The sequence below is a fragment of the Microtus oregoni genome, unplaced genomic scaffold (assembly GCF_018167655.1).
Source record: "Microtus oregoni isolate MIOR12 unplaced genomic scaffold, Mior012 000043F_ref0000047, whole genome shotgun sequence".
NCBI classification, from domain to species: domain Eukaryota; kingdom Metazoa; phylum Chordata; class Mammalia; order Rodentia; family Cricetidae; genus Microtus; species Microtus oregoni.
Genome location: NW_024543210.1, coordinates 9,428,801 through 9,456,214, shown reverse-complemented (window position 1 = coordinate 9,456,214; position 27,414 = coordinate 9,428,801). Strand labels below are relative to the sequence as shown.

The window sequence follows — 27,414 nt, the reverse complement described above, 5'->3', positions numbered from 1 at the left end:
CAAGGTGATGGAGGCTTAGCAGATACCCTTGGGAGCCACCAAGTCATCAGGATTCCAGCAAACAACACTGGAAGAATGGCTCTGACCTTTCTCATGAGCATGCTCCCAGGTTGCTCTTCCAGAATCTCTAAGGCCCTCCAAGTCCCTCCCTACCCCGTCGTTGAAGAACACTCAACACAACATTCTCATCTGCTGTTTTACTGAACTGATCTACAAAGGAATAGAACTCTACTACAACCCAGGTAGTACAGGTCTGAGAAAATCAGAATTCAGGGCCTCCAGCTCTACCCTCCATGTGGTACCTTCCTTTGTGGTCCTTCAAGGACATCAGGTCTGGAGCTCTTCCACACAGATGCTTAACCTGCATGTCCGTCTTCCTATCTTTGCAGGAAGCCCCCTTCAGTAGCTGCTCTCACATCAAAGTTTAGCAAGCCAGTGCCCCAGCCACAGTCATGAGAAAAATGAAGGTCAGATTCACTGCCCCAACCCCAGCCTTCCTGTGAGCATCATAGGCCAGTCACTAGCCTATGCTTTGGCCACTTTCCAGTCTTCTAAAGTCTCAACTCTTTCTCGGAAACGGATCAGGCGCTAATAGGGTTTATCACTTTCCCCATGAAGAGAAGGTTGTGGCCGGCCCCCTCCAGGATTAACATTATGAAGGGTCTATTGAAGTGGAGGGAAGAAATGAGCGGCTTGGGGATGGACCGGAAGCTGGAGATGTCTTCTTCTTCTGCTCCATCCTCATTCACAATCAGTTCCGACCTGTGCACTGCCTTTGGAGACCAAGGTTCAGAGTGCTGAGGGAGCAGGAGCTCTACCAAGCCCACCCTCAGCAAGTGTCACCCTGACTCTCCATCTGCACCGGGTCCAGGATGCCCAGGATCCACGCCTAGCACTGTCCCCACTAGAGGTAGCTGCATGATGTTGCAGAATGGAGGCTCACTGCTGCATCCCCGAGAGTTCCAGAACACTGCGCCTTGTTTTTCACTCAGTCGGCACCACCCCCCACCTCTGGCTTCACACCGTGGCTGTTTTCCTCCCTCTGCTCCTGACCAACAGGCAACCTGGCTTTCTGGGGAGCAGCGAGCTTATAGCCTCAACCGTTTGTACTCCTGCACTGCTCCTATGCCGAGTACACAGCCTTGCCTTCCAGAAGGATCGCTTTCTTATTGTGTGCCCCATCTCGAGCCACTGAGAGTCCTGGAATTTCCACCCCTGAAATGAATCTTTCCCAGCCTCTCTTTCTACTCCCACCCTTTTCTCTGAAGCCCACTTCTGCTGTCACTCACTGGCTTGTTTCTCTGGTGGCCTGCAGCGCTCTCCTTCCACTGGCTCAGATTCCATCCAGTTTTTCCTGCCACAGCCCCTGGTGACCCTCATACTACATGTGACCTGCGTGTAACCTGAAGGCCAGGCCATTGAGTCACTGTGCCCCCAGCATCTGCTCTTTGGGTCTCCCCTACAACCTTGCCAACCAGTAACTTGGCACCCCCTCTCTGTTCCAGGAAAAGCCCCCTTGTGTGGCTTGACTCCCCCCTCCCCCCATTCTGCCATAATCTAACTTCCTAACTTCTTGCAGTGCGGTGTGGGTGGACACCGGATGGACACAAATCATTTTTTTGTATGACACCGCGCTCTTGTATTCACAGGGGGCCTTCATGTCACCAGGGCCATGACGGTCCCTTGGTGCATATTCACACCCAGCATCCTGGCTGTCTCCACAGCAGGTAGTGCACTTGAGAACACAACTTTTTATTTCCCCAGAACAGCCATCTCTGAGGGACAGCCAGGTCCAGGACACTGCTGGAGCTGTCACTCACCACGTCACCCATTGCCTTCACAGAACACTGGGTGCTCGTGGGTCCCTAAGCGAGTTAGGAAAGGGAAACCATAGGAACCATTAAGCATCAGGTGTTAACCTACCGTGGTGACCCTCATGGGTGTCTTTTTCACAGTGATTCCCGAGAGGTCCATGTGTTCATAGATCAATTTAAGTTTGCTGGTAGCATACTTGAAATTCTCCATATGAAGAGCAACGGGAATGGAGAATTTGGGGAAAAACAGCTGCATCCTGCTGCTCAGGAAGATGAAAGAAGGAAACAGAGTTGAAGTCATGCCGCCTAATAACACACCCGCGCCTGCGGACTCCCTGAACAAGCAAGAGCAGCTCTGGGCTGCATGTCTGCAGCAGGCCGGTTGCACCAGAGATTCCTTGAGGCAATTTCCTTCCATCCTCTTGGCAATGCTGGGAGGGGGTCAGAGGGCTTGCTCAGGATATGAACTGTGGGATCAAAGGGGATGTGAGTTTGTCTAAAGCTGCAGGAGGTACAGCTTCAAGCAAGCATTGGTGGAACAAGGCTTGTTAACCACACCCACCTATTTTCTTCAAACGAAGGGAATGACCGACACCGGCTCACCTGATAGGCTGGCATAGATGCTGTTTAATAACCTGGTGGTCTCTGTGCTAGTTTGTGGGCCAGCCATCTCCCGAATCCTGGACATTGATTAGGCCCCCCTAATTCTCAACTTTATCTCTCAGTGGAAAGAACCCATCTGTATGAAAGAGGCCCCATGTACTTTGCATCCTCGACCAATAGAATCCATCCTAATTCTTATCACAAATGCTTACCTCCTTAGGCCCTTGCCCTGAGCACTGTTTATTAGCCAATAGAATTCATTCTTATTGTAAGGTCACAAGTGCTTGACTACTTTGCTGTGATAACTGTCACATGCAAACATTTCCCTGAAGTTTTACTGTGTTTAACCACGAGGTCAAACTCTGGAAGTTTCCACCCAGCGCCTGCTGAAGTGGTGTTGACCTGAGCTTCCTTCTTCACCTCCTGGGTTCTCCTTGCCAGCTGTTGCCACCTGTGGGGCTTGCAAGGGCTGGGGCACAACGTCACAGTGTTCCTAAAAGCTATAGTCCTTGAGGGTCCTTGAGCTATAGTACATTACTTCTTAAAGAGGCTGTGATTGCCCTGGTCCAGCTGAAATAAAAAGATTCTGTCTATTTGTGCTTTACCTTAGCCTAGGTTCCTTTCCTCCTCCTGCCTGCCCAGTCTTGGATTTCAAAGGCCTGAGGGCAGACTGAGTGCCACGCTTTCTTGTTGGTGTATCAAAAGGACACCAGATGATGTTGTATGTTCACACATCAGATCATGAGACCAAAAGAGTCTCACCTCCGGTCCTAGAGAGTGCCTGCCAGGGACTGGGGGAGGAGAAATGGGAGGTGCTGCTTGGCTCAAGCAGGATGGATATTTCTGGATTTCCATCATGCTGCCCTGGACCTGGAGCTGTTCACACTGCACAATGCAAGCATTGTGTACTTGCAATTGCTAAGTGAAGGCTTCCTAAGTGTTTCTGCCATACATACAAAATGGGGCCCGAGTGGGGCAATGGCTGGGCTCAGTAGCTGAGTAAGGGCAACAATTCACCATGCCCATGTCCATCATGGTGCCCACCTTAAATACACACTGTGTTTCCTTGCTGCTTATGTTAGGGAGAATAAAGTAAGAAACAAACATTTTTTTTTTTAAATCTCACACTCAAAATGACATTTTGTACCCAGCAGTCATATGAAGGCTGTGTGCCACAGACCCACAGATGACCACGTGCCAAAACCATACCTTCCTGGCTTTTGTTTCTGAAGCACAGGGATGCTAGTCTATCTCCCTCCACTTTGGCTCCCAGGCATTGGCCCAATGGAGCTGCATAATAGCTCCAGAGGCCTCATGGCTGGACAGCATCAGTGATCTGTGAGTCTCCTAGCTGTTTCCACAGGGGGACACTGAGGGTGGGAGATGTCCTGTTAGGGTGAAAGCAACCTTAAGCTCCATGCAGCTCTTCCCTGTCCTGCCAGACAGGTGTTAAATGTGACGAAATCTCAGTCCTTTAGGTGATGCCTATGACCCATAGTCTACAGCTCAACCAGTTCTAACACTCAGTGGCCATAGAGCAACAACTGGGGACAATTTGGTTGTTCCGTCTAGGCACGGAGACATTTCTGACTTCTGGTAGAAACTGGCTATGAATACTTCTAAGCAAACCTTGATTCTCAGAAGTCTAGCCCACAGAGGAAGACAGAACAGTTGTATAGAAGGGACAAGGCAGGCAAGACAGAAGTGGCTTATGGTGGGGAACAGGGGGATCCATCCAAAAGGAGCAAACTTGCCTGGACCAGGGCTTCTCAATCTTTAATGTACACAGTCTGCTGGAACCTTCAGGATTTGGGGTGTACCTGAGAGCTTAATATCCAGAAGCAAGAGACGTTGGTCACAGGCTAGACTTTGGATAGCAAAAGCATTACTTTATAGCATTGGTTCTCAACCTGTGGGTTGTGACCCCTTGGAGGGGTCAAATAATCCTTTCACAGGGATTGCCTAAGACCTTCAAAAAACACAGATCTTTATATTATGATTTATAACAGCAGCAAAATTGCAGGTATTAAGTGGCAGTGAAAATAAATGTTGTGGTTGGGGTCACTACAACATGAGGAACTGGATTAAAGGGTCATAGCATTAGGAAAGCCGAGAATCAGTGTTTAAGTGTTCAGTTATTTTGTGTTTTGTGTTTTTCCTCTGTTCTTTCTTAGAGACACAAGCAAACTAACATAGAACAGGGCAGAGAAGGGCAAGTGACGAGATAGTCACATCTTTCCCTCTGGGCAAGGCCAGTGGGGTCATTAACAGGTTACCCACTCGCTAGTGGCACTGCAGGAAACATCCAGATAAGGGTTTCCCAGCACTGTGGTCTGTTCATGGCCTTCTTAGTGACACACTGCTCCTTCCACTCTGTGTGCATACATGTGTGGAGGTAAATGGGGACAATAGTAGTGTTGTGCTTCTTTTTCTCAAATAGGTCTCTCATCAGTCTGGAGCTCACTGTGTTGGTTAGTTTTCTTTCTGTTTTTGTCAGCTGGACACTGCGAAAGGTCATCTGGGAAGAGGACCCTTGATTGAGACTGAGAAAATGACTCCATCAGATTGACCTGGCACGAAGATCTCAAACTTTTTTGTATATAGGTTTTGGGGGTTCAACTCTGGTTCTCATACTTACAAGGTAAACCCTTTACCAACTGAAGCATCTTCCCACCTCTCCTCTTCTTTATAACTTACAGGGCTTCAAAGCACAGTTGACAACTGTAAATCTCTCACAGGAAGATGCAGCAGGCTGATACCATGGTGATGGGTGGTGATTATGATGATGATGGTGATGGTGGTGATGGTTGTGATTATGGTGATGGTGGTGATTGTGGTGATGATGGTGATGATGGTGATGGTGGTGATGGGGGTAATGGTGGTGATGATGTGATAATAGTGATGATGATGATGATGGTGATGATGGTGATGGCGGTGATGGTGGTGATGGTGGTGATGGTGATAATGATTATAATGATGGTGATGGTAGTGATTTTGGTTTGTGTATTTTTCTCATCTTTGAAAGGTAAGGTTGATTGAATCCTGTCTGATAATGTGTGAGACCATGTCTCAGATCCCATGTCATGCCCCAAAGACTAGAAAGGTCTCCACCTCTCACCCAGAGCTAAGGCAATGGTGGAAAAGGTCTTGCAGCACTGGGGGAGGTGACAACAGCTGGGTTCTCACCTCCGTGGTAAGGGTCGAGTCCACGTGTCAAAGCTCTCCTTCATCAGCGCTTTCTCACAGTCCTCAAATCTCCCCTCATCCGGGAGAATGAAGACTCCTGAGATGTTGCAGGTATAGGGCATCTGGAGCACATGGCTGTGCAGGTGGGTGAAATGCTGCAAGTGGAACCAGCCTACCCGCTGCATCATGGGTATCATGGTCCGGACCCCCTCGCCCACCGAGAAGTACCTCATTTCTGTGAGCTTCGGGTTAAAGCGATATTTCCATTTTCCTGACAAGAGAGTGCACAGGAATCAGAAGGGCTGTCAATATCCAGGACACATCACTTGTCCATCAGGGAGGCCCTAAGACTGACGCATGCCAGGCAAACCACACAGGCACACGTGAGAGATCCTTGTCCACACAGATCTTATGAGGTAAGAGAATATAAACACCACAATTGACGAGGAAGCCAATGAGCTGGCAGGGATATTGGCTAAGGAGAGAAATAAGAGATAGTTGCATATCCACGTAACTCCCTAGAAGGTGACACTGGTTAAAGACTTAACAGTGCATGGGACAAGCCATAGAACAGCCAGCGGAGGAACATTCTCAAGAGGAAACAGTGACCTGCAACAGCCCAGTGGTGGGAAGGCCTTGTTTCAGGGACAGGGAAGAAGTGTAGCTGGAATGAGAAGGGAAGAGACAGAGTTGTAGGTGAAGCCAGAGAAGGTGGGAGTCAACCAGCTCCTGGATCACCTGCAGAGGGCATAGGCCTGTGCACATCAGCGAGGCACTGTAAGCAAAGCCCTGTGTATGGTCCTTCACACAGCAGTTGCTCAGAAATTGCTAGCCATCTGTTTCCATAGCACAGTGCCAGTCTACCAAGGCAGAAGGCGTTCTTCCCCTGGTGTCTGTAGAAACAGTGAGAATACAGTCCCATGGGCTTAGAGCCAAGAAGTATTACAGCTTGGCCTCTTGGGAGCTGCTTTTCCAGCTTCTTTTCCTATAACAGAGGTTTTGGCCAGGACTTCGATGGTCAGCTCTTCAGTGCCAGGCTGAACTACTTCCGTTCAGAACATGCCAAGCCCAGGCTGCTCCATTTGGTGGAGATGACCAGGGGGCTGTCAGGATGGGGATCTGACATGAAGTTGGGAGTGTTCAGTGCACAGGAAGGTTGCAGGCAGCTTACATGGCCCAGTTCGCTGGAGGGAAGAACCTAGACTGGAAGAAGGCGGAAGGGAGGGAACACCATGATTTGTCAGCACTGTAATGATTTCCCGGAGAGAGAAATACACCAAGGCCCGGCAGAGAAGCTGAAGGTCCTGCTGACTTTGGGGTAGTGTCCAGCTGGATGGCCAGCAGAAGAGCCACTGGAACCAAGGCCAGACAGGTGTGGAAGGACACGGTACCTTTCTGTGTGGAGGGTTGAAGGCGGCTTGTTGAAACAGTCTGAGACATGGCAATATAACCCTCCCCTAATTCAGGCTGTGTGAGGTAGAATGGAAGGCACATTGGTGTACCACGAGTGGCAGGGCTGACCTTCAGAGGTGTGGGCTAGGTGGTCACACAGGGCTCCACGGGTGGCCTTATGCTCTGCTGCCACCACTGGAATGTGACTTTAGAGCATAGGGCCCCTCGTCTCATTTGTCACTGAGTCCTAAGAGTAATGTAGCTAGTTCTGGATTGAGATGCCTTGTCCTGAAACTTAGCAAGGAGGGAGTAGGGACTCTATCTATAAAAGGAGCTTCAAGTTCTAGAAGGGAGAGGTAAAGGATGGAAGAAAGGAGCAGAGTGAGAAGAAGTGAGCACAGGAGAGGCCAGGCAAGCAGATCAGGAAGAGAAGAGGGAGTATTTGTCTGGGGCAAAAATGGCTGACTTTCCAAAAACTAGAAGAGATTTAGATGATTCTGACCTCCCTGGACTCTAAGTGAAGTATTGCTCAAGACCTTTCTCAAAGAACTAAAGAAGTAAAGGACTAGATGATACTAAGGAGAGAGAGAGAGAGAGAGAGAGAGAGAGAGAGAGAGAGAGAAGATTAGAGAAAGGACTCAATAGGGAAGTATTCAGAGGTGGGCAAGAGCAGGAAGCTGTCCCAAGCCAAAGGAACAGAGGACATCCGGAAAGATCTAGAGGAGCAGAGGAAGTTTCAAGCCATCAAGGGGCTGCCAAGGCTCCATCCGAGGCTCACTGACCTTTAAAGAAGTTGTAATTGGCTAGCAACAAGTTAGATAGTGGCTTCAGGTCCCTCAGCAGCCTCTTCACTTTCCCATGGGTCCTGTCACGTATGGCCGAGCTTATCTGCTTTTGGGCTAACTCGTAGTCCCCTAAGGAGACGAGGATGACGTCGCTGTTGTAGGCGCGCTGGGCTTGCATGAGGAACCTCATTTCTGGTTGTACTCTCTTGTCCATAAACAGCAAACTGCCAGTGTGGATCCCACACTTCTCGGCAGGCATCAGGGCATCCAGATGCTCCCCATAGCGCGAGGGTGCTTGAGTGTCCAGGTCTTTGGTGACTCTGAACCCCAGATCCCGCAGGACCAGATGGCGGACTTCTGGCTTATCTTGGAAGGCCAGCAGCGTGAGGGGCATACTAATACTGAGCGGAGAAAAGAGTACATTTTTGCCTCCTTCTGTCCCTAACAGCTGTCTGTACAGACTCAAGGCAAATTTTTGGTTGTTGAAGAAGGGGCGTGGTGCCCTGGGAATCCCTGGTGTTGGTGATACTCTCTGATTGAGTGATGTTGGTGGTGTCTCTTGGTCACAGGAATGGGGAACCAGCCCAGCTACAAGCAGCCAGAGGGACAAAATGGAGCGTGCCATCCTAGACAAAGAAAGCAGTAGAGTTACTCAGTTTGACCCTGTGACCTAACAAGACACAGAGCTCCAGAGTCTTCCTGTTGCTCGTCAGGGGCCTTCAGTTGCCTTTGGTTGGGGAGGGGCTGGGACTTCTAAGGGACTGGTAAGATCTTGGGCACAGTCAGGCTTGAGAATCTGACAAGTCAGAGCCTGGCTCAGTCAACTTCTGCCCCTCCCAACAGAGGCCCCCATGTACAAACAAAGGTCAGAACACCTGCCCACGGACTATGCCAGGCCTGCTGTGAAAATAGAGTAGGAGGAAGCCGATAGATATCGAATCAAACTTTAGACCTCAGCACATCTGCCCTGACCGCTCCCTATGGGAGCTTTGGAGTTGAGCTCTGACCTCCTATTGTCTGTACAGATGTTCTTAATATGTGCGTAACACCAAGTCAAGTCAAGCTTTCCATTTGCTTACCTGAAACCTCTGTACCAGCTGCTGCCCAGGTGTCTGCCTTTGCCCTTCTCTGCCCTGCAAGTCCCTGCAGCCTTGGGACTGGTCTCCACTACTTCTGTGCCCTCTGGCTTGTTCTGGAGTTTGCCAGGAGAAGGGAGGCTGGTAGATCTACATTCCCTTGTTGGTGCAGCGCCACCCTCCGGCATCCTTCTGCCACCCGAGAGAGTCCGTCTTCGGCTCTTCCCATGTTTTCTGCCCCTTTGACTCGGGCAGTTTCCTGCTCTTACTCACCCTGTGGCCCAGCTCAGGGTGACTCCTTCTTGAATTCTCACCCTGACTCTTTCAACCCCCTCCCACTAACCTGCTCAGTACAGTCTCATCCTTTGAGTCACGAGGAGGGCTCTGAGCAATATGCCATTTAATCCTAGAACCCTGCAAAACCTCGGGCCCCGGGAGGTCAGGTGGCCTCCTCAGGGTCCACAGCCAGCTAGAGGCAGAGCCAGGTTTCTAAGTCAGTCTGCGTCTCTAACAACGAAGCTTTGTTTTATCTTTCACTGCCCCCCACCCCCCATTCAGAACTGGTGTCCCTCTGTAATAAGACCCTCTGAAAACTAGGCCCCCAGACCCTGTGATATGCTGCCCTGCAAGGCTAGGGTATTCTTGGAGCTGATCCCAACAGTGGTCTCTGATCATGCAGGGCCAGACTAGGAGCCCTGAGTCCCAGACCTCAGGCCAGAGGAAAGTCAGTTTTACTTACAAGACATAGAGTATGAGTCTGATGTAACCGCAGCTGCCTTGGACAGAGGAGTGAAGGGAGCGCAAACATTACTTACCAGTCCAGGCAGTTATGGTCACACAGCAAGGTCAGCATGTGCCCTCCCCAGGCAACCATTCCAGCCTCTGTGCTGTGCTCACTGGTGTATGGGGAACCTGGAGGCACAGAGACTGCCGAGCCAGCCTGCTGTGGAAAGGGCTTATGCATTAGGTCAGGCAAGAAGCAAGAAGAGGGACACCCTGGGATGTCTTCTCTCCCATCCCATCCAACGGTTTGTTCTTTCATCCATTCAGCCAGCCAGTCACCCATCCATCCTTCTGTCCACTTACATCTGGAGCACCTGCTTATATATTGTCATGGCCGGGCATTGAGAAGGGATTAGAGAAAAACATACTAGATCACTCTTTCCAGTAAGCTAGGCATCATTAAGGAGCAAGTGTCCTGCTATGTCCACCCTCAAACACTTCTGGGTCTGTGGTAAGGGTGTGTGAACACCTCTGGATTGTGGTCAGCTCTTGGCCAGCAGTTTCTGGTTGTTGCTCTCTTAGCCAAAGAATTGACAGTTGGCACACATGGGTGTGCAAAGACACACAGGTATGCAAAGTGACACAATAATTTTATCTGTAGAGAAGCCAATGTACAAACTCCAGAAGGGTCCACAGTTAAGTATGACAGTGGGCCACAGGAGTAAGGGTATTTACTCAAGAACCCAAGGTTGTAGTCTGAAGTCTCTTTCTATGGAGTCTAAAGGAGGGTGGGGATGGTTACTCAGTGGTGTAGTCTGGGCGGTTTTTTTATTTCTATTGATGCATTAGGTCATGCATTCATTTTTTTCTACTGCTCATGTTTCTTCCCATATGCATATGATTTTAAATGCATGCCCAATTATGCACATACGTAAGATGATAAATAGGGTACAAGTTCACTTGAAGGACAGTCTGCCTTACTGCAGATGTATCCAAAACAAATTCAAGCCAGATCAGCTTTTCTATTCTCCCTACCTCAGTGCACTGGGAATGTAGAAGGGCAGAGAAACATCTGCTATTGTTGAGAGATGGTATGTGTAACTCATGGCAGATGGGGTTCTGAGGTTGAAAGGTGCATTGCTTGGAGCAGTGTGTGTGTGTGTGTGTGTGTGTGTGTGTGTGTGTGTGTGTAGTATGTGCAGGCTAGGCTGCTAAGTGGAGACAGACAGACAGACAGACAGATGGACAGATAGATAAATAGATAGGTGATAGATAGATGATAGACAGATGATAGATAGATAGACAGAGATGATAGATAGATAGACAGACAGATGATAGATAGACAGAGATGATTGATAGATATTTAGACAGACAGATGATAGATAGATAGATAGATAGATAGATAGATAGATAGATACCCAAATCAAGTGGAGTCCTCCCCTATGTTGGTCTGTCTCAGAAACCTGAGTTAAGTTCCCCCTTGAACTCTCACAATTCAACTAGTGTTCACTAAGATGAAGACTTCTCCACCAGGAGTCTCAAAGCTGGACACAAAGGAAGGACAGGTTGTTCACAGTCAGAAAGTAGGTCTGGAAAATGCTGGCTAAGTGACCTCAAATAGTTCCCTCAACGCTTCTCAGCCCTGTGTATACCCAGGGCATCCCTACAGCTCATCATATTTGCCTCCTCTCGCCCTCTCTTCATGTCTCCAGGATTTGCACAAGCAGTAGCAGATCAATATTTCGAGAAAGAAGAGCAGCTGTCCTTGACTCATTTGTTTGTTCGGGATGCACTCTGAGGACCCCCACAAGAGGCAGTCATATTTTGCAGGTAAGCCCATCAAAATCCCAGTGACTTAAAGCAAAGAGCCGTAGAAACCAAGGCAAGCTGGCCAAGCTAGGTGATGTGGCATTGAGAGTCACATTTCTTTCTGCTCTAGTGAGCAACTTCATGGGAAACAGCCTATTTTGGAGTGGTCTCGAAGGTGGAAGTGCGTAGAGCCTTGAGTCATGGGAAGGCTCTCCAGCGATGAGTGTGCTTCATAGCCACTAGCTTACCGGCTTAGTTCTGAGAGCCCTTCAACAGATTCCCCCTCTCTCTCTCTCTCTCTCTCTCTCACACACACACACACACACACACACACACACACACACACACACCTAGCTCTAGCTCTTTCCTTGGTTTAATAGTTTGCCCTGGGTTTCTTTGGCCACATTTTCTAAGGATGAAACGGGTAGTCATTTTCATTTGCTCTACCACACCCTGGCAGACTGGGTTGACAGCCATCTGGGACTCTGTGTCTCCGTGGGCAAACACTTTGATCTGCCAGCCATCACTGGGAGACGGACAAAAGGCGTGTGAAATCATCCGTGCAACTCCTACTCTGAGATGCTGTAAAAATCTCATTATCATAATGAAATACCTGAGACAGGCTAGCTCAACTTAAAAAAGAGGTCTACTCAGTTCACTGACTTGAGGGCTCAAGGGCATGTTGCTGGCATTGGTTCAGTTCTGCACGTACCTTCCTTGTTGTCAGTGTCCTGATCAGCTAATAATCTTGTGAGGCAGGGAGTCTATATTCATATCCGCAATTTGGTCTTTCTCCTATTTCTTATAAACCATCAGAATAAGCCATGGGAACTCTGCCCTCATGACCTAATCTAGCCCTAATCGTTTTCCAAAAGGTTCATCTTTAGACCCATAGTTAGGTTTTGTTTGAACGATGTTTGTATCATCAACAAATGACTCCGGGGACTCAACTCCTATGTGAGTATGGTGCGCTGGTAGTCCTGTTCAAACTAGTCTAGACATCCAGGAGTCATGAGAGGGGTCTGGTGATGTAGGACTCTGGTCCTAGAGAGGACAATAGATATATAAATTGGAAGAGAAGGATGGAACAGCAGGGCAAGTCTTGATGACAGACCCTACCAAGGAAAAATGCTCAAGATTCACCACATGGAAATCTTGGGGGAGGAGGGAGTGAGCTTAGTCAGTGGAGTGTTTGCTATGCAAGCATGAGGACCTGAGTTCAGATCTCCAGCACCTATGTCAAAACTGGGTGACATAACACACACCTGTAACCCCAACGCTGGGAAGAGGCAGAGGCGATAGATTCCTGGAGTTTACGGACCAGCTGGCCTGCCTGGATTGCTCAGGTTCAGTGAGAGAAGCTGTGTCAAAAAAATAAGGTGCAGAGTGCTTGAGGGAGACATCTGCTGTCACCCTTTGGCCTCCACATTGCCATGTTCACATGTGCATGTACCCACATAAATGCAACAGAGAGGGGGGAGTAAGAGCGGGAGGGAGGGAGACGTTGGGAGATGCATAAGATGCATAATGGAGTCAATTTCTAGCAAAGAAGAATAGACTCGGACAACCACTTTAGAGATCATTAGATCAACTTGGTAATCTGCTCCCATCCCAGCCGCCATCTTGGGTCCGTGTGGCACATCCTTGAGGAGTACTATGGTAGGGATTCTGTAATTGTTTCAACAGAGAGGAAATTGAGCCATGGTGATTAGTGATGTCTGCCATGGGCTTGAGAGCCGGACTGGCACAGAGACCAGTGCTTGCCATTCGTAGAGGCCAGATCTCCCATTGGGAGAAAAAGAAGGATAGGTTAGAAGAATGTGGACCTTACGAAGGTCCACCCTGCTGGAGGCAAAATGAGAATTAGAATCTTATTTATGCTCTGCACCAGCGAGTCTTCGGCCTACACGACCAGGCCTTCTCTGGACATTTGTGGGCAGCCATAATCAATTCTTAGTGTGCTCAAGGAGGTAAACACCTGGTAGCAAGTGAGTATTGACTCAGATCTCCACAGATGGCCACCCACACACTGCTGACCTTCACCTGCCCTTACTTATCGAACAAACAAGCCTTTGAGCCAGTTTACAGATGCTCACCTGGCTAATCTCAATGTCGTTTCAGGGAGCTTGACCCTTCATTGCTTGAGCACCTACTGCATACCTGGAGCTTTAGAAGTTGTACAATATTAAAAACATCCACCAAACCCTAGAAAGAACTATGGGTGCCCACACCTTTATGAAGTGCAAAAGGAGTCCAAGTGTATTGCCTAGCAAGACACAGCTCATGAATGCTTAGCCCCAGCAATGACCATAACTCTGAACACCTTTTCTTGGATATCCTTATTTAGGGAATGCCATTGGGTGAGTAACAGCAATGGTAAAAGCTCCATGCTTATTGATCCAGTACTGGGCATGAGCTGCCCTTCAGATCCCAGGGGATTACCCACATCCATCCCGTTATCCTCCTAAGGCAGACATTAGTACACCCTCATTTCTCAGGTTCCCAACTTTGCAAGAGGAACCTCCTTCCCCCAAACTCTACAGAATGCCATACTTACATGAATACTCATGTTTAAGTACAAAGACCTTATCAGGACACTGTTAGCACCGGGGTTCTTCCTTCGGTGAAGAACAGGCAGAAAAACATGTTACTTTGCTATAGTGGCCACAACGGAATATCACAAACTGGCTCAATGCCTGGAATCAACTGCCTTGCACAGTTCTATTGTTAGAACTGATTCCTGAACCCTGCCCAGACCTCTCCTTGGCTGACAGGTGGCCATCTCCATGTTCATATCTGTGACGACCCCCTCCCCATGTTCAAGAGGTTTGCCCAGGTCCATTCCTCCACATTCACATGGCCCCTTTTTATAAGGATACAGGTTAGGTTAAGATGTACCGAACACACTCATTTTTACTTGATTGCCTATATGAAATCCCTGGTTCCAAAATACAGTCTTGTTCTGTTTTATTGGAGGTTAGAATTTTGACATATGAAATATAATTCCACCCACAGCAGCACCTGCCTGTCCTCGTGTAGCACAACACGGGACGTCATATTACTATGGAGATTTCCGAATGTCAAATAATGCTGAAATATTTTCACAGTGGACCACTGTAGACACACAGTGTACAGTCTGTGCCACTGTCCATGGCAACTTCCCGGACAACCCTCTGAACAAACAACAGGACAGCAGAGAATTTATCACACCCTTGTTTCTTATCGCAAAGAAGTTTGTAAATCAGCATCATTCCCTGAGCCCCTATGAAGCCCACACTAAGCACAGCATGTAATCCTGGCCCGCCACGTGGGACACAGAGCGCAAGATGACCCAGTGAACACATAACTTGCTCAGTATAAGTGGTTCAGAGGGTGAGTGCTAGGTTGAGTGAATCTCAACATTGACTAGCAATCTCCCTCAAAAGATGTCCAAACATAGTGAATGCTCACCAGGAAGAAACGTATTTTTAGAGGTTTTGATGCACAGTTATTAAAGTGGCTCAAAAAGGCATCCTGGGGCAGCCCTGGGGCTGACAACTCATGCTGTCTACAGGACTTGTTTCCAGAGGATTTTTTTTTTCTCTCACTCAGCTTTCCAGTGTCTGCTCATCCCCTTGTGTAGTCACAGAGATTAAAGCTATGGTTTGGGCTGAAGATGCAGCCCAGGGGTAGAGAAGTAGCCTCAAATGCAAAAGCCCTAGCTCCATCGCTAGAACTGTAAAATTTAAGTATATATATATATATATATATATATATATATATATATACTTCTATTATATATATGGAGAATGGAACAGGATTTCTGTGGACAGCCAAGTGAGAGAGTGAAGTGATTTAGCCAACAAGATGAACAAAACAACCTTGTGAGGGTAGTGACTGGGGCCTGTTGCTGCCTTCCTAGCCTGGAGACCAGGTTAATATTAACAGGCCCACGTTGATGTGGGATTGTGCAACCGGGGCCTGGTTGCCAACTCCCGTGGATAGTGCCATCATTCACCTCATCTCCAGAACTTCAGCTGCCCTCCATGTAATGCCCAGGAGGGAAGAAGTCAGCTCTGGGCGGTAGAGTGTTACCACACACTGTGGCAATGTCGTCTGGTGGGTGTCCCACCACATCAGAGTCTTTCCATGCAGTCTGCGAGTGCGGGGGCAGAGGGCCTTGGGAAGCTATCTGTGTCACTGTTTTTGACCACAGGGAACATGCATATAGGCAGAAGGACAGAAGTGTGCAGTGGATGGGAGGTCTGGGGTCTACTACCTACGGTCTGGCCTCCATCAGACTCCCCTCATCATTGCTAGAGTGAGAAACCCCCATCCTCACCACACTTTATAAAACCTTTGAGACAGGGCTTCTTTGTGTATCCCTGAATATCCCGGAACTCACTCTGTAGACCACGCTGGCCTTGAACTCAGAGATCTGCCTGCTTCTGCCTCCCAAGTACAGCACTGGCATTTCCAGTATGATGACAGAGGGGGTTTGGAGTAGTTTCCTCCATGGGCAGGACAGCTTGGGGAACACTGTATTCTCTTTTTCCCATTTAGATGGGAATATTTTAAAGGTTCTGAGAAGTCCTTCAGTGAAGCCAAATCCAAAGCTCTCCAAATTCTCCTGACCAAGGACCCTCTCCTGGTAATCTATGAGGTTTCTTCCTGCAGGCCAGGTCCCCATTCAGATAAGAATAGAGATGCCTCCTGGATCATCCTGCCTTCTGGAGTATCCTGCCTCCTGGAGCATCCTAACCTCCTATAGCATCCTGCCTCCTGGAGCATCCTGCCTTCTGGAGTATCCTGGCACTGGAGCACCATGGCCTCCTATAGCATCCTGCCTGCTGGAGCATCCTGGCCTCCTGGAGCATCCTGGCCTTCTGAAGCATCCTGGCCCCTCCGTCCCTTTATTTCCCCAGTACCGTTCCACTTCTTAAAATAATGTGTCTTTTTAAACATTACAGAAGAAAGAGAAATGGCCTGTGGCCACCCCCTCAGCCTCTCCACTGATCTGAGGGAACAGCCCGTTCACTGACCTTAACCTTGGCAAACACACCTCGACCCTCTACGGCCTGCTTGACCTCCCAACACCCACATAGATCACTCTTTCATCCTCCTTGGGTCTCAGATGCTATCTCAGCAGTGGGTGAAGGGATCACAGGAGGGTGTCTTTGCTAACCACGCTATCTGAGCAGGATCCTGGCACCCTATACTCTCCATCTCCAGCAAAGCGTGTTTCTCCATGGAACTCATCACCTTTCCCCTGCTGTGTGTGCCCGAGTCCCTCAGTGACATCCTTCCTAGAGACATACAGTTTTGTCTGTTGTGTTCCTGGTGGCACACCAGTGCCTGGCACATAATTCACGCTTAGTAAATAGTTGGCAGGTGGATTAACATGCACGCGTGCTCTTTTTAGACTCTCTTTAGGTTTTGACAATCTTTCCATGTTAGCCTCTGTAGGGCCTTTTACAGAATCTTGCATGTGTGTGTGACGGGTATGTTTGGGGTTAGGAGTCCACGTCATGTTGTATGCATGGGTGTCAGAGCACACGTTTAAATGTCTCCCCTTACCTTCTCCCTTCGTAGAGACTGTCTCTTGTTAGTTCTCTAAGGTTATCTATCTCTCAAGCTCCTAGGGATCCCTGTGTCCCCACCTCCCATTGTGCAGTCCGAATGCTGGAATTATAATTGCATATTCAACCACAGCTGACTTCCATGTGGGTTCAGGAAACACAAACTCGGGGCCTTGCTGAGTCATCTCCCCAGCTTCACCCGGGGGGCCTTGTAAAAATGCTGTACCGTGTTTCATTTCAGAGATGTACTGTTATTAAAAAGGTGTGTGTGGCAGAGGGAGAAGTCCATGTGGGATTTTTTTTCCTTTTTGTATGGAGTCACAATGAGAAAGAACGCCCTGTTTGCTGCCATGCTGTGCATGAACAGCCCTGTGTGGTGAGTTTCTAGGAGTGGGCTTCCTGGGTTCAGAGTGGGAGTCATTTATTTTACCTCTAACGGCTCTTACCACGATGTCCTCCGGTGAGGTTGCGCAGATGTCCCTTCCTCCACATGGCAGGACGGTGTCTGTTTTCTCATATGCTCGTAGCCCTGGGCATCAGCTCCGGGTGTCTGTGCCAGCTGGACAGGTGGACAGTGGCATGCTCTTAATTGGATTTGGATTTTTTTAATTGCAAGTAGTTAGGAAATCTTACAAATTTCCACTGAACTGACCATTTCTGTTTATTTTTCTTTCGTTCTTTTAAAAGCTTGCTGCTATTATTTGCTGGGTTTTCTACTCGTTGCTTACTGTTTCCTGATAACAAATTTGAAAGAAATCGTTGAAACCATAGTCTTTATGATACTTGTTATCAAGATTTCCAATTCGTTCGTGGGCTGTGTTTATGTCATTTCATTTTTCTTTATATTTGAATCTCAAGTATTTTGCTTTGAAATGTGTTTTCTTTGTTTATTTTAGTTTTTTTTTTGCGTAGCCTTGGATGTCCTGGAACATTTTATTTTATTTATTTATTTATTTATTTTGGTTTTTCGAGACAGGGTTTCTCTGTAGCTTTTGGTGCCTGTCCCGGAACTAGCTCTTGTAGACCAGGCTGGCCTCTGCCTTCCGAGTGCTGAGATTAAAGGCGTGTGCCACACCTGTGCCCTCCTGGAACTTTTTATAGACCAGGCTAGCCTTGAATTCACAGAGATCCACTTGCCTCTGCTCTACCTCCCCAGTGCTGGGATTAAAGGCGTGCACCACCATCACCCGGCTGTACTTTGAAATGTAGTTACTATTCTGTAACATCCCACAAAGTAGCAAGTTTCCTGCGGCACCTTCATACCTACTGTGTTTCGGTCGACCCCCTTTGCCCATTTCTCTTCTCCCTCTTCTTCCCCTACCCTTCTGCCTCCAGTGTTTGCTGTTCACTTTCATACCACGAATGCGCTACAACTCCCCCTCCCTCCTCTTGCTCAAAGCCTCTCCTGGCCCTGCTCTAGCTTCCTGGTGTCTACTCTCCCTCAACCCCACCTGGCCTGCCTTGAAGAACAGCGTCTGTGACACTGTTGGGGAAACATTATAGGTGACTTCTGGGTCTCAGCTCCCTTATTGATCATCTGACTGATTATTGGTGGCTTATTGATTGTTGTCCTACTATAAGGACAGATGGAATTGCCTCCAGCCTGTTCACTCTGTTCAGCCTTGGTCAGGAGCTGTGGTGCTGGGCACACATGAACACACGATGGCTATGCTCTCATGGTGAAGTCAATGGCACTAACTCCCATACACTGTTTACATGTTGTAAAGTTGAACACAGAAACTCTTCTTGATGATTTCTGGGGGTAGTCTTTTCCAGAAAGGCTGTATCTGCTTGTCATCTCTCTGTACTTTTTATTCCCGACATTTCCATGTCTGCCTCGAAGGTTAGTACTCAGTGTCTGACTCCACTGTGGCTCCGCTTAGATCTGCTACGCCGTCAGCCTTCTTGTTTGGGTCCCTGATCTGAGCCTGGCCATGCCAGTGTCCTCTCTCTGATGTCTCGCCCTGATGCATCTCGAAGATTCCATTTCCAGGGTTTCCTTCTGCCATGGCTGGCCTTCGTGTCTGTTATACCGGAAACATTGCTCTGATGAGAGGTGAGGTACATGGCAGCAGACACAGGCCAGGGAAGCAGAGAGGCACCAAAGGTGAAGGATGGGGTCATGGTCCCAGATAAGAAGGAGGGAGGATGTGGGCAGAGGGGCAGCTAGGTTATCTGAAGAGTTAATAAACACACCTCCCGCCCTTTTCTGGAGCTCCCAGCAGGAGGTCAAAGAATTTCTGGGGCAAGAGGTTGGGTTCAGAAAGCAGAGGAGTGAGGATCTGGGACTGTTGCAAGGAACTCTGGGAAATATGTTTTGATCAGCCAGAACTGATGCTTGGGTTATGGGTCGTTCAGTCCCAGTCAAGGCAAGGGTACATGCCTGGACTTGGATTTCAAAGGTATTAGTTCAGAAATCAGTGCTCTAAGTTGCTCCAGACCCTTTGGCCAACAGAGACCAGGGAGCAGAAGGCCCAGGATCAGCCTGGGTTTGGGAGGGTAACTTAAGTTGAAACAGGCCACCAGGTCAGCATGCCCGGCATTCACCTGTAGGCCCACTGTGTGCTGAGAGCTCAGAGGAAGGCTATTTTCCTTCTCTGGCTCCATCACAACTCTGGGTGCTGCAGAGTCCCTTGTGTGCAAAGTGTGCTGAGCTAGGTGGGAGGCTGGCCACTCCCGCCCTGTGGGCTCAGGAGGAAGCTGATGAAAGATTACTGATCAGGATTAACAAGGCCAGCAGGAGCTGCGTGCAGCACCAACTGTCCCTCATGCTGCTGCTCTGGGAACTCGTGGGTTGAGTAGGAAAAGGAGCATTCAGTCCCTATGTGTCCGGGGCACTGTTGCTGGAGGAGAACCTAGGACAGCTCGTGAGTCTGGCCATGTGCTACTGTGACCCATGGCCTCCCTCTTCTCCAGGTTTAGTCCCACAGAAGCAGACACTTCCGTTTAGTCCTTTCTGGAATCAGGAAAGGGAGGGAGTTCTGTGGCTACCTCAGCCCTCCTTAAGGAGCAGCTAAGAGTAGGGAACCAGGGGCCTATGGCTGTGCCTGCACCATGGTGCCCCCGGTCAGTGTGTGAGCTTCAACTCTCGCTCTGGGAAGTCTCACCTGCCTTTCTGCTGTGCTTGTCTGTTTGAGAACAGAGAGATAGGTCAAGAGCCTACCTAATACCATAGAAGGGGTGCTTGGTATGGCCGAGAAAACCTGATGATGTTCATCTGTCCCCGGGAGGGGAGCTTTGCCTTGAAGATAGGGAGAAGAAAGACCCTTCATCTGCACATGTATGCTTGCTCCATGTTCTACCCCTCCCAGACAGGTGTGCACACTCTGGAGAGCTCTAGATATGCACAAAGACTGACAATGACAGGAACACAGAGAGAGGAAGGGAGAGAGAGAGGAGGAGAGAGAAGAGAGAAAGACAGAGAGAGATCTCGAGAAGGAGAGAAGAGGAGAGAGAAGAGACAGAGAAAGAAGGAGAGAGAGGAGAGAGAGAAGGAGAGAGAAAGAGAGGAGGAAAGAGAGGAGAAAGGAGATAGAAGGAGAGAGAGAAGGAGAAAGAGAGACGAAAGAGAGGAGAAAGGAGAGGGAAGGAGAGAGAGAGAAGAAGAGACAGAGAGAGAAGGAGAGAGAGGGAGAGAGAGACAGAGAGAGAGAGAAGGGGAGGGAGGGAGAGAGAAGGAAAGAGAGAAGGAGAGAGAAGAGAGAGAAAAAGAGACAGAGAGAGGAGAGAGAGAAGAAGAGACAGATGAAGGAGAGAGAAGGAGAGAAAGAGGAGAGAGAGAGAAAAGAGAGAAGGAGAGAGACAGAGAGAGAGAGAGAGAGAGAGAGAGAGAGAAGGAGGGGGGAGAGAAACAGCACATATAGACATGCCTATAGAAGCAAACGTGCACACACATTGATGTGGGACACCCCCCTCCTCGTTGGAGGTCATACAAGCACAACAGGAAGTACACCTGGCTGTCTCCTCAGAGTCCTAGTTCTGGCCTGGAATGGAAAGCTGTTCAAACAGTGCAGGCTGTCACCTGGTGACTGTGTCCTACACTCATGTCGAGGACAGTGCTTTATTCCTGGCTCCAAGTGACAGCTGTAAGGCTCAGGGAAACAGTGTGTTCCAAGCTCAAGGTTAGAGTGCTCCAGCACAAAAGCCCAATAAAACCAGCTTCTCCTTGTGTCCAGGAGAGCAGATCTGTCACCACTGGGGTGTGACAGCTTCTTTCAATTCCAGCTGAGGTCACTAGTAGGAACCTTGCTTGTCACAGTAGCATGTGGCATGGGCTTGGTAACATGGTAACATCTTGCTTCTCCAGTATCTACCACAGTCATCCAAAGTGTAGTAATGGCTTCACTTCCTTAGCGCCCCCCCCCCCCCAACCAGTCCCTGGGCACTTGGGGCTTTGGCCAGACTTTCATATACTTTTTGTCTCCCCAAAGGCAATTTGGGAACCGCTGGGGATTCTCACAATGTTATGCTCTGTTGTGGGCTGGTGAAATGGGGCCAGGGAGAGTTCTGGCACAGTGGTTGTTCCTCTACTGGGCAGCTGGGTGTGAGCTTAGAAAAATGTTCAAAATTTGGGTTGTGGGCCTAAGATTCCTCAGTGTTCAGGAAAAAGCTTTATTTTGTGTGGGTGCAGACTAGCTCTCTGAGCAGGGGTCAGGATAGGGTGTGTGTGTCGGGGGTGGCTGGGCGGAGAATGGTAAGCTTTCCAGGAGTGAGAAATCCTGTTAGTAGATTTGCCCTGAAGGAACAGGCAACTCGTTTGCTCTGTGTCTGTTCACTAATGCGGAGAGTAATATCTTGTCTCTCACAGGTTTGTGAAGCACAACCCTGGTCATTCAGCTAATGTTCCCAAACACCTCCTCGGGGAGATCTGGATCCCAGAGAATGCTCTTGAAGGGAGAGATACCATCCCTCATAATGGCATTTGGGCTACTAAGATGAAAACAAACAAACAAACAAAAAATACCAAATCAAAATAGACTTTCTCGTCCCCAAGAGAAAGAAGATGGCTCAGGGTTTGATGACTTCGCAGTGGTCACACAGCAGGCACGTGTCCGGCGCTGACACTCTGGAGTCCAGTGTCACTGCAGTCCTGAGGATGGTCTCATCTTTGGTGGAGTTTAGGGAGGTTGGAGGTACTAGTAGATCACAATAGAAAGTGTCACTTTTAGAGGGATACTTGGTGTCGTTCATTACCGAGTCCTGTGAAATCACACAACCACAATACCTTTTGGTCTAAATTACAGCAATATTATGATCCATATTTATTCAGGGATGGGGTGCGGGGAAGGATCACTAGGTGAGCTTGGAAGGGGCAGCACTCCCTCAGCACAGAGGTTCTGGGCAGTAGGTGCAGTCTCTGAGAGGTGGATTCTGGATGCTGCAGGAAGTTAGCGCAGTTGAGGGCTGAGGAGGACGGTGATGGACTTCCGGACCCTGATGACAGGGGGAACCCTAAGATCTACTATGAGACTTACATGTGCCCTTGAAACACTACACCGAGAGTCTGGAGATGGGGGTCGAGGCAGGTGCATATGACTTCAGGAAGATCTCGGGGGAACCACGGGGAAGGATAGGTGTCCTTCTCCTGTATGACATGTCCTTGTTATGACCTTTTAGACCCATCTATTCAGCATGGCTTCAAGGTTAGCACGGATGAGGGGAACAAAGGAAGTGGCTTTGGGATCATGGGCCTTATTGGCTTGAGAAGAAGACAGAGGCCAAGATCCAGAGATCTTTCTGCTAATTGAGGGGACTGTGAGACTCCTCTGGCAGGAAAGAAATGACAAGGACAGAGACTGGGGTCCTGCTCCAGCCCATCTCCTCTAGCCCTTCTCAGGAAATTCCTGGTGAGGTAGAGAGGATAGGCCCAGTGAGGCGATGCAGTACAACACAAAGGGACACGGCCTTCTCCCTTCACTGCTGGAGATGTCACAGCATGGAGATCTCCTAAACATGGACGCACTAAGATGTGCTGTGACAGGGTGTCCCCACACACCTCCTGGAACAGAGGAAGACACAAACACCATCCAGGGATTTCCTGGATACTCAATAATGAGTGAAACCATCCCGTGTTTAATGTCAGCAAGGAGGAGACACGGCTCTCAGGAGAGAGGCTGATACCCAAGAGCTGTCACCTTCTAGGAATTGCCACCCTGCCTAAAAAGAGGGGGGCACTGTTTGTTGGGTCCTGGGCAAAGATGAGGAAGGGTCTATTTAGCTGAAAGAGAGGAACAGCAGCCCACTCGTTTCTTTTAAGACACGAACTCGGAGAGGTGCTTATGTCCTTTCCGTCGAGGGTCAGCATAGCTTTGCTCACCACCTGTGGGAAGGGAAGCAGAGGTGTGTGAGAGAGGGGGCAGCAACCACTGCGGCCTGGAGTAAGACCTCACACGGATCTCACGAAGGAAGACCCTCCAACGGCTTGCGCCCACCCTTTATGGCACTGCCCTGCCCTCAGCCTGCTCCATGGTGGTCACCCAAAAGCCTTTCCCCATCTCTCCAGTCTTTGCCTGTTTGGCCCATTCATTTCCAAGCTCCCTTCCTGCCTCCATCATTCATGACCTAGGGCTATGATGGCTTCACAGTGGGAGGTCCTTTTGTATTTCCTGTCCTTTGCCCAGGGGTCCCCCTTTCCCAGGGTACAGCTATGAGCCCTTCTGGGGACTGGGTGTCTGACGATGACCTTGAGTGTCCAAACTCCAAGGGTATTGAGCCCATACTGAACTGCCTTAAATTCCCCCCCCCCCCACCAATGGGATCGTTGGAAAACTCATTAACACTCCTGACTTTGTAGTTTACTAGTTACCCTCAATGCCACAGGTGGAAAATTCCAGGATAATGTCCCAAGTCACTAAGCCGAGGCCTCTCTGTATGAAAATGGGTAGTTTGAATCCTAAGGACTGAACGGTCCTGAGCAAAGGTGAGATGGAGGTTCAGGGAGGTCATTCCAGGAGGTACTTACATTATCAGCAGCACAAAAATCCCCCTGTTGCATCTTTGACTTCTGACCCCCAACTCCAGATAAACCCCAAAGGTCATCCGGAGGACCTCAGCCTTGCCTTTCTCCACACCCTTTCCCTCCTCCTTAACCTCACACCGGAGCTGCACCTCTGCCCTGTTAAACTGAAGCAGACACTGGAGCAGCGCTGTGAGGTGACCTCACCTTGAAGGACTTCTGAGCTGTGTCCTCCATGGCCACTGAGCTGATGGCTGCCTTCTTGAAAAGAGGAGTGATTCCTAGTAGGTTCACCACTGACTCCACGCCATGGGTCTCAGGCACCGACAGTCTGGGGATCTGTACCTTGACCATCCTAGTGGGCAAGAGAGGAAGCTTTTCGTTAGCATGGAAGGAATACTTCGTCCCGGGAACCCCTAAAATGCCACCTCCTCTGAGAAGTCCTTCGGGAAGACACAGGGTGTTCACACGGAACCCTGTCTCACTATGCCCTACAGTGTTTGGGGACCCCTCTCTCTTAGCTAGGGTTGCCCCCAAAGACATGACTCTCGGAACAGAGGGAGTCAGAGCAGCTGAGCGCAAGGCCCGGTGGAGAGCAGGAGAAACCACTCCTCTCCCTGCTGTGCTGAAGCTTCAGGGCTCAGTTTGGGTCTTGGGCTCTCAACAGTGCCATGCTCAGTCCCGCTGGGTTTTCTGTTTCATGTTGTAGGTTCTGGGCCTCAGAAAGTGCTCATGGACTCTGGGCCAGGCAGAAGAGCGGCACCCTTGCCTACAGTTCACCTCAGACCTGCCTGCGTGTCTACACCTCACGTAACAGGCAGCAGAAGCAGGATGGGGGAGTAGGTTAGAACCCAGGCTCACTGATCTGTGGTGCATGGCTCTGGGGACCTGACCGGCCTCACACAAGAGCAACAGAGGAATAGTCTTTCTCAGTCGTGACCTGGGCACTCTTTTCTTTCTGAAGATTTCCCTACAGATTCTTCCTCTAACTTCCAAACACCCCATGGACTGTCCATCTTGACCTCTGACCCTTAAGGTGACTAGGGCCTATGAACCACCTCCATATTCTTGGATAATCTCTAATATACACTGCAGCTGTGGCCTCTGCCGTATTGAGGATGCAATGTGTCCATCCCGAGGTATGACTGCCCTGAGAACAACATGTTTACCTCTTTCTTTCCAGCACTGCTTCCATCAACAAGCATGACCTACAATATGGAAATGAACACCAAGTCTGCCTGGACGCTCAAAGTGGCTGTGGCCCCAGCTTCTGGCCAGCCTTCTAGGGCCTTAGTTATGGAATGATCAGAGGTAGGGGTGGCTCTGGGTAGTTCCTGGGACTGAGGAATTACCTTAGGCTAAATTGTTGAACCATCCGGCGGAAGTCTGGGTAGGTCAGTCTCTGCTCTACCTCGTGCATCTTCCCATGGTCAGGGAGGATAAAGTAGGTGAAGGGGATGACTTGGGAGCTGGTGTACACCAGCACCATGCTAGACAGATCACGGACTCGAAACAGATGAAACACGCCCACGTTATTGATCATCGGAACCTTGATCGTCTTCTGATGGTCCACGTGGAAATCCTCCATTCTGAGGAAGTGACATGAAAAGTAGCTGATAATTTTGCCTGGAGAGGAAGAAGAGGGGGTGTCAGATAGAGGGGGGCTAGGTCGGCGAGAGTGTATCAGAAGAAAAGGGCCCGGAGTCTTCTCTCGGAGCCCTGCTTTTATCAGCTAAAAATAGAAAAAGAATGGACATGGTAAGGCAGGAGCCTGTGTGTGGGTCCCTTGAACTTGGGGAGGGATGTAGAATTTGGATATAGATTCTAAAGGTAAAGTGTCTTTGAAAGAAATTTAATATTATGCTTATTTAATGGTTCTCTGGGAATGCTAAATGATGACAATTGCAGGTGATCAGTGGCCCCTAAGACACCTGTACACCTGCTTTTCAAGAGGCTTCTTGTCCTTTTCAGGCAACTGTTTAATATAGTTCAAGGCAAACCTTGATGGGTAACTTGAGTCCTCTCCTAGCCCCTAGATGCGGTGTAAATATCTGGGGAGCTCCCCTGGTGCCATATAAAAACACAACCAACATGGCCATCAGAATAGGTAGGGGCCTCAGGGACCCATCCTCCCCGTTGTGAATGAGTAGGACCCTCAGAGCTCCTGGCCTCACATTCTCACTGGAAAGGAGGGGCTGGAGGCCCTGGGAAGGGAATGAAGCCATGGCCTTGGCGCTGCACTCTGCAGGACTTTGCCAGGGGAGAGGGAGCTCAGGGGGAAAAAAGCTCAGGGGGAAAAAAAGCTAGCCTCGACTCCTAGCCCTTCCCCAAGCTGTATCTTTCCTGGGGCAGAAATGCTCACTTTAGGGCCCTGACCTAGCCATTTCCAGGCAGAAGATCATGTTTGGGGTCGAGGCTAGCTGACCAGGTACATGTTCTCCCCAGAGTTCCACACACTGTGTAACCTTGCTAATCCTTTCACGGTCTCATGGCACTGGGCTAGCTTTGTCCATGGTAAAATGGACAGTCATGCCCCAAACAGATAAAATGACTCGTCCAGTGTAGACAGGTAATGGATTTTGGAGGCCACACTGGACGCCAATGTTTTCAGGCCCTGAAGTTGACTCTACCATACTTAATGTTTCTTAGTATATTCCATGGGAACTGCCCCGTGTATATATACCATGCAATAATTTGTTTTCAAAAGCACTAGGTATATTCCTGTTTCAGTCACACAGATTTCAAAAGAACATTTGTATAGAGAATGACCTGTCAAGCCCAGATAAGGGGCTGCTTTAATCCTTCATCCTCTGATCTCATGGGTTGTTGAAAATTGTTTTGCTGTTTATTGGTGAAAGACTAAAAGAAGACACATGTAGGCATGTTGCCCTTCTCGACTTTGGAGTGCCAAGAACACAGAACATCGGAATATGAGCATCTATTTGGATTAGTCCCCTGGAGCTCGGCTCAGTGACATCACCCTTACCATTCCAGATAATGTAGTTCATCAGAGCGAGGAATGTGTCATTCTTTAGCTCCTTGACCATGGTCCCAATTTCCTTCTTGGTTTTCTTCATCATATGATTGTTGATCTGTGCCTTGGCCTTACTGCTCTCTCTGAAGTTGGTAGAGATGACTTCAGAGGTGTATAGGTCCTTGATTCCCTTCATAGATTTATCCATCAGCTTCAGGCCCTGGTGGATGAACACGCTGCTGCCACTTATCAGGGGGGACATCTCTGCGGGCTGGTTGGTGGCGCGGAGAAAGTACTGGAAACACTTGTGGATCTCAGCTTCTGACAAGCCTGTTTTGTTGAGCTTTAGGGCCTCCAGGATGCGTTGGCTATCATTACCTTCCGCTCCCAGGGAGAGCGTTAAGATGGAAGCAACCACACTAATAGGGGAGAAGAAGATATTCCCATCTCTTGACTGCTGGGTCAGCTCTTTGAACAAAGAGATGGAGACATTGCAGATGGTTAAAGCTACCTTCCGGCACTGCCAGCTACTAATGCTT

The 27,414-nt window shown here is 49.1% G+C and overlaps 1 protein-coding gene across 1 annotated transcript; it reads right to left on the bottom strand.

The window, feature by feature from the left end:
• Positions 1-581: 581 nt before the first annotated feature.
• LOC121434293 (alpha-1-antitrypsin-like) lies at positions 582-8,405 on the bottom strand. Its single transcript, XM_041633103.1, has 5 exons — positions 7,778-8,405; positions 5,604-5,874; positions 2,794-2,803; positions 1,924-2,064; positions 582-773 (listed from the first exon to the last, which is right to left on the bottom strand). Exons 1-5 carry the CDS (start codon positions 8,403-8,405, stop codon positions 582-584), a joined length of 1,242 nt encoding a protein of 413 aa, XP_041489037.1.
• Positions 8,406-27,414: the final 19,009 nt, after the last annotated feature.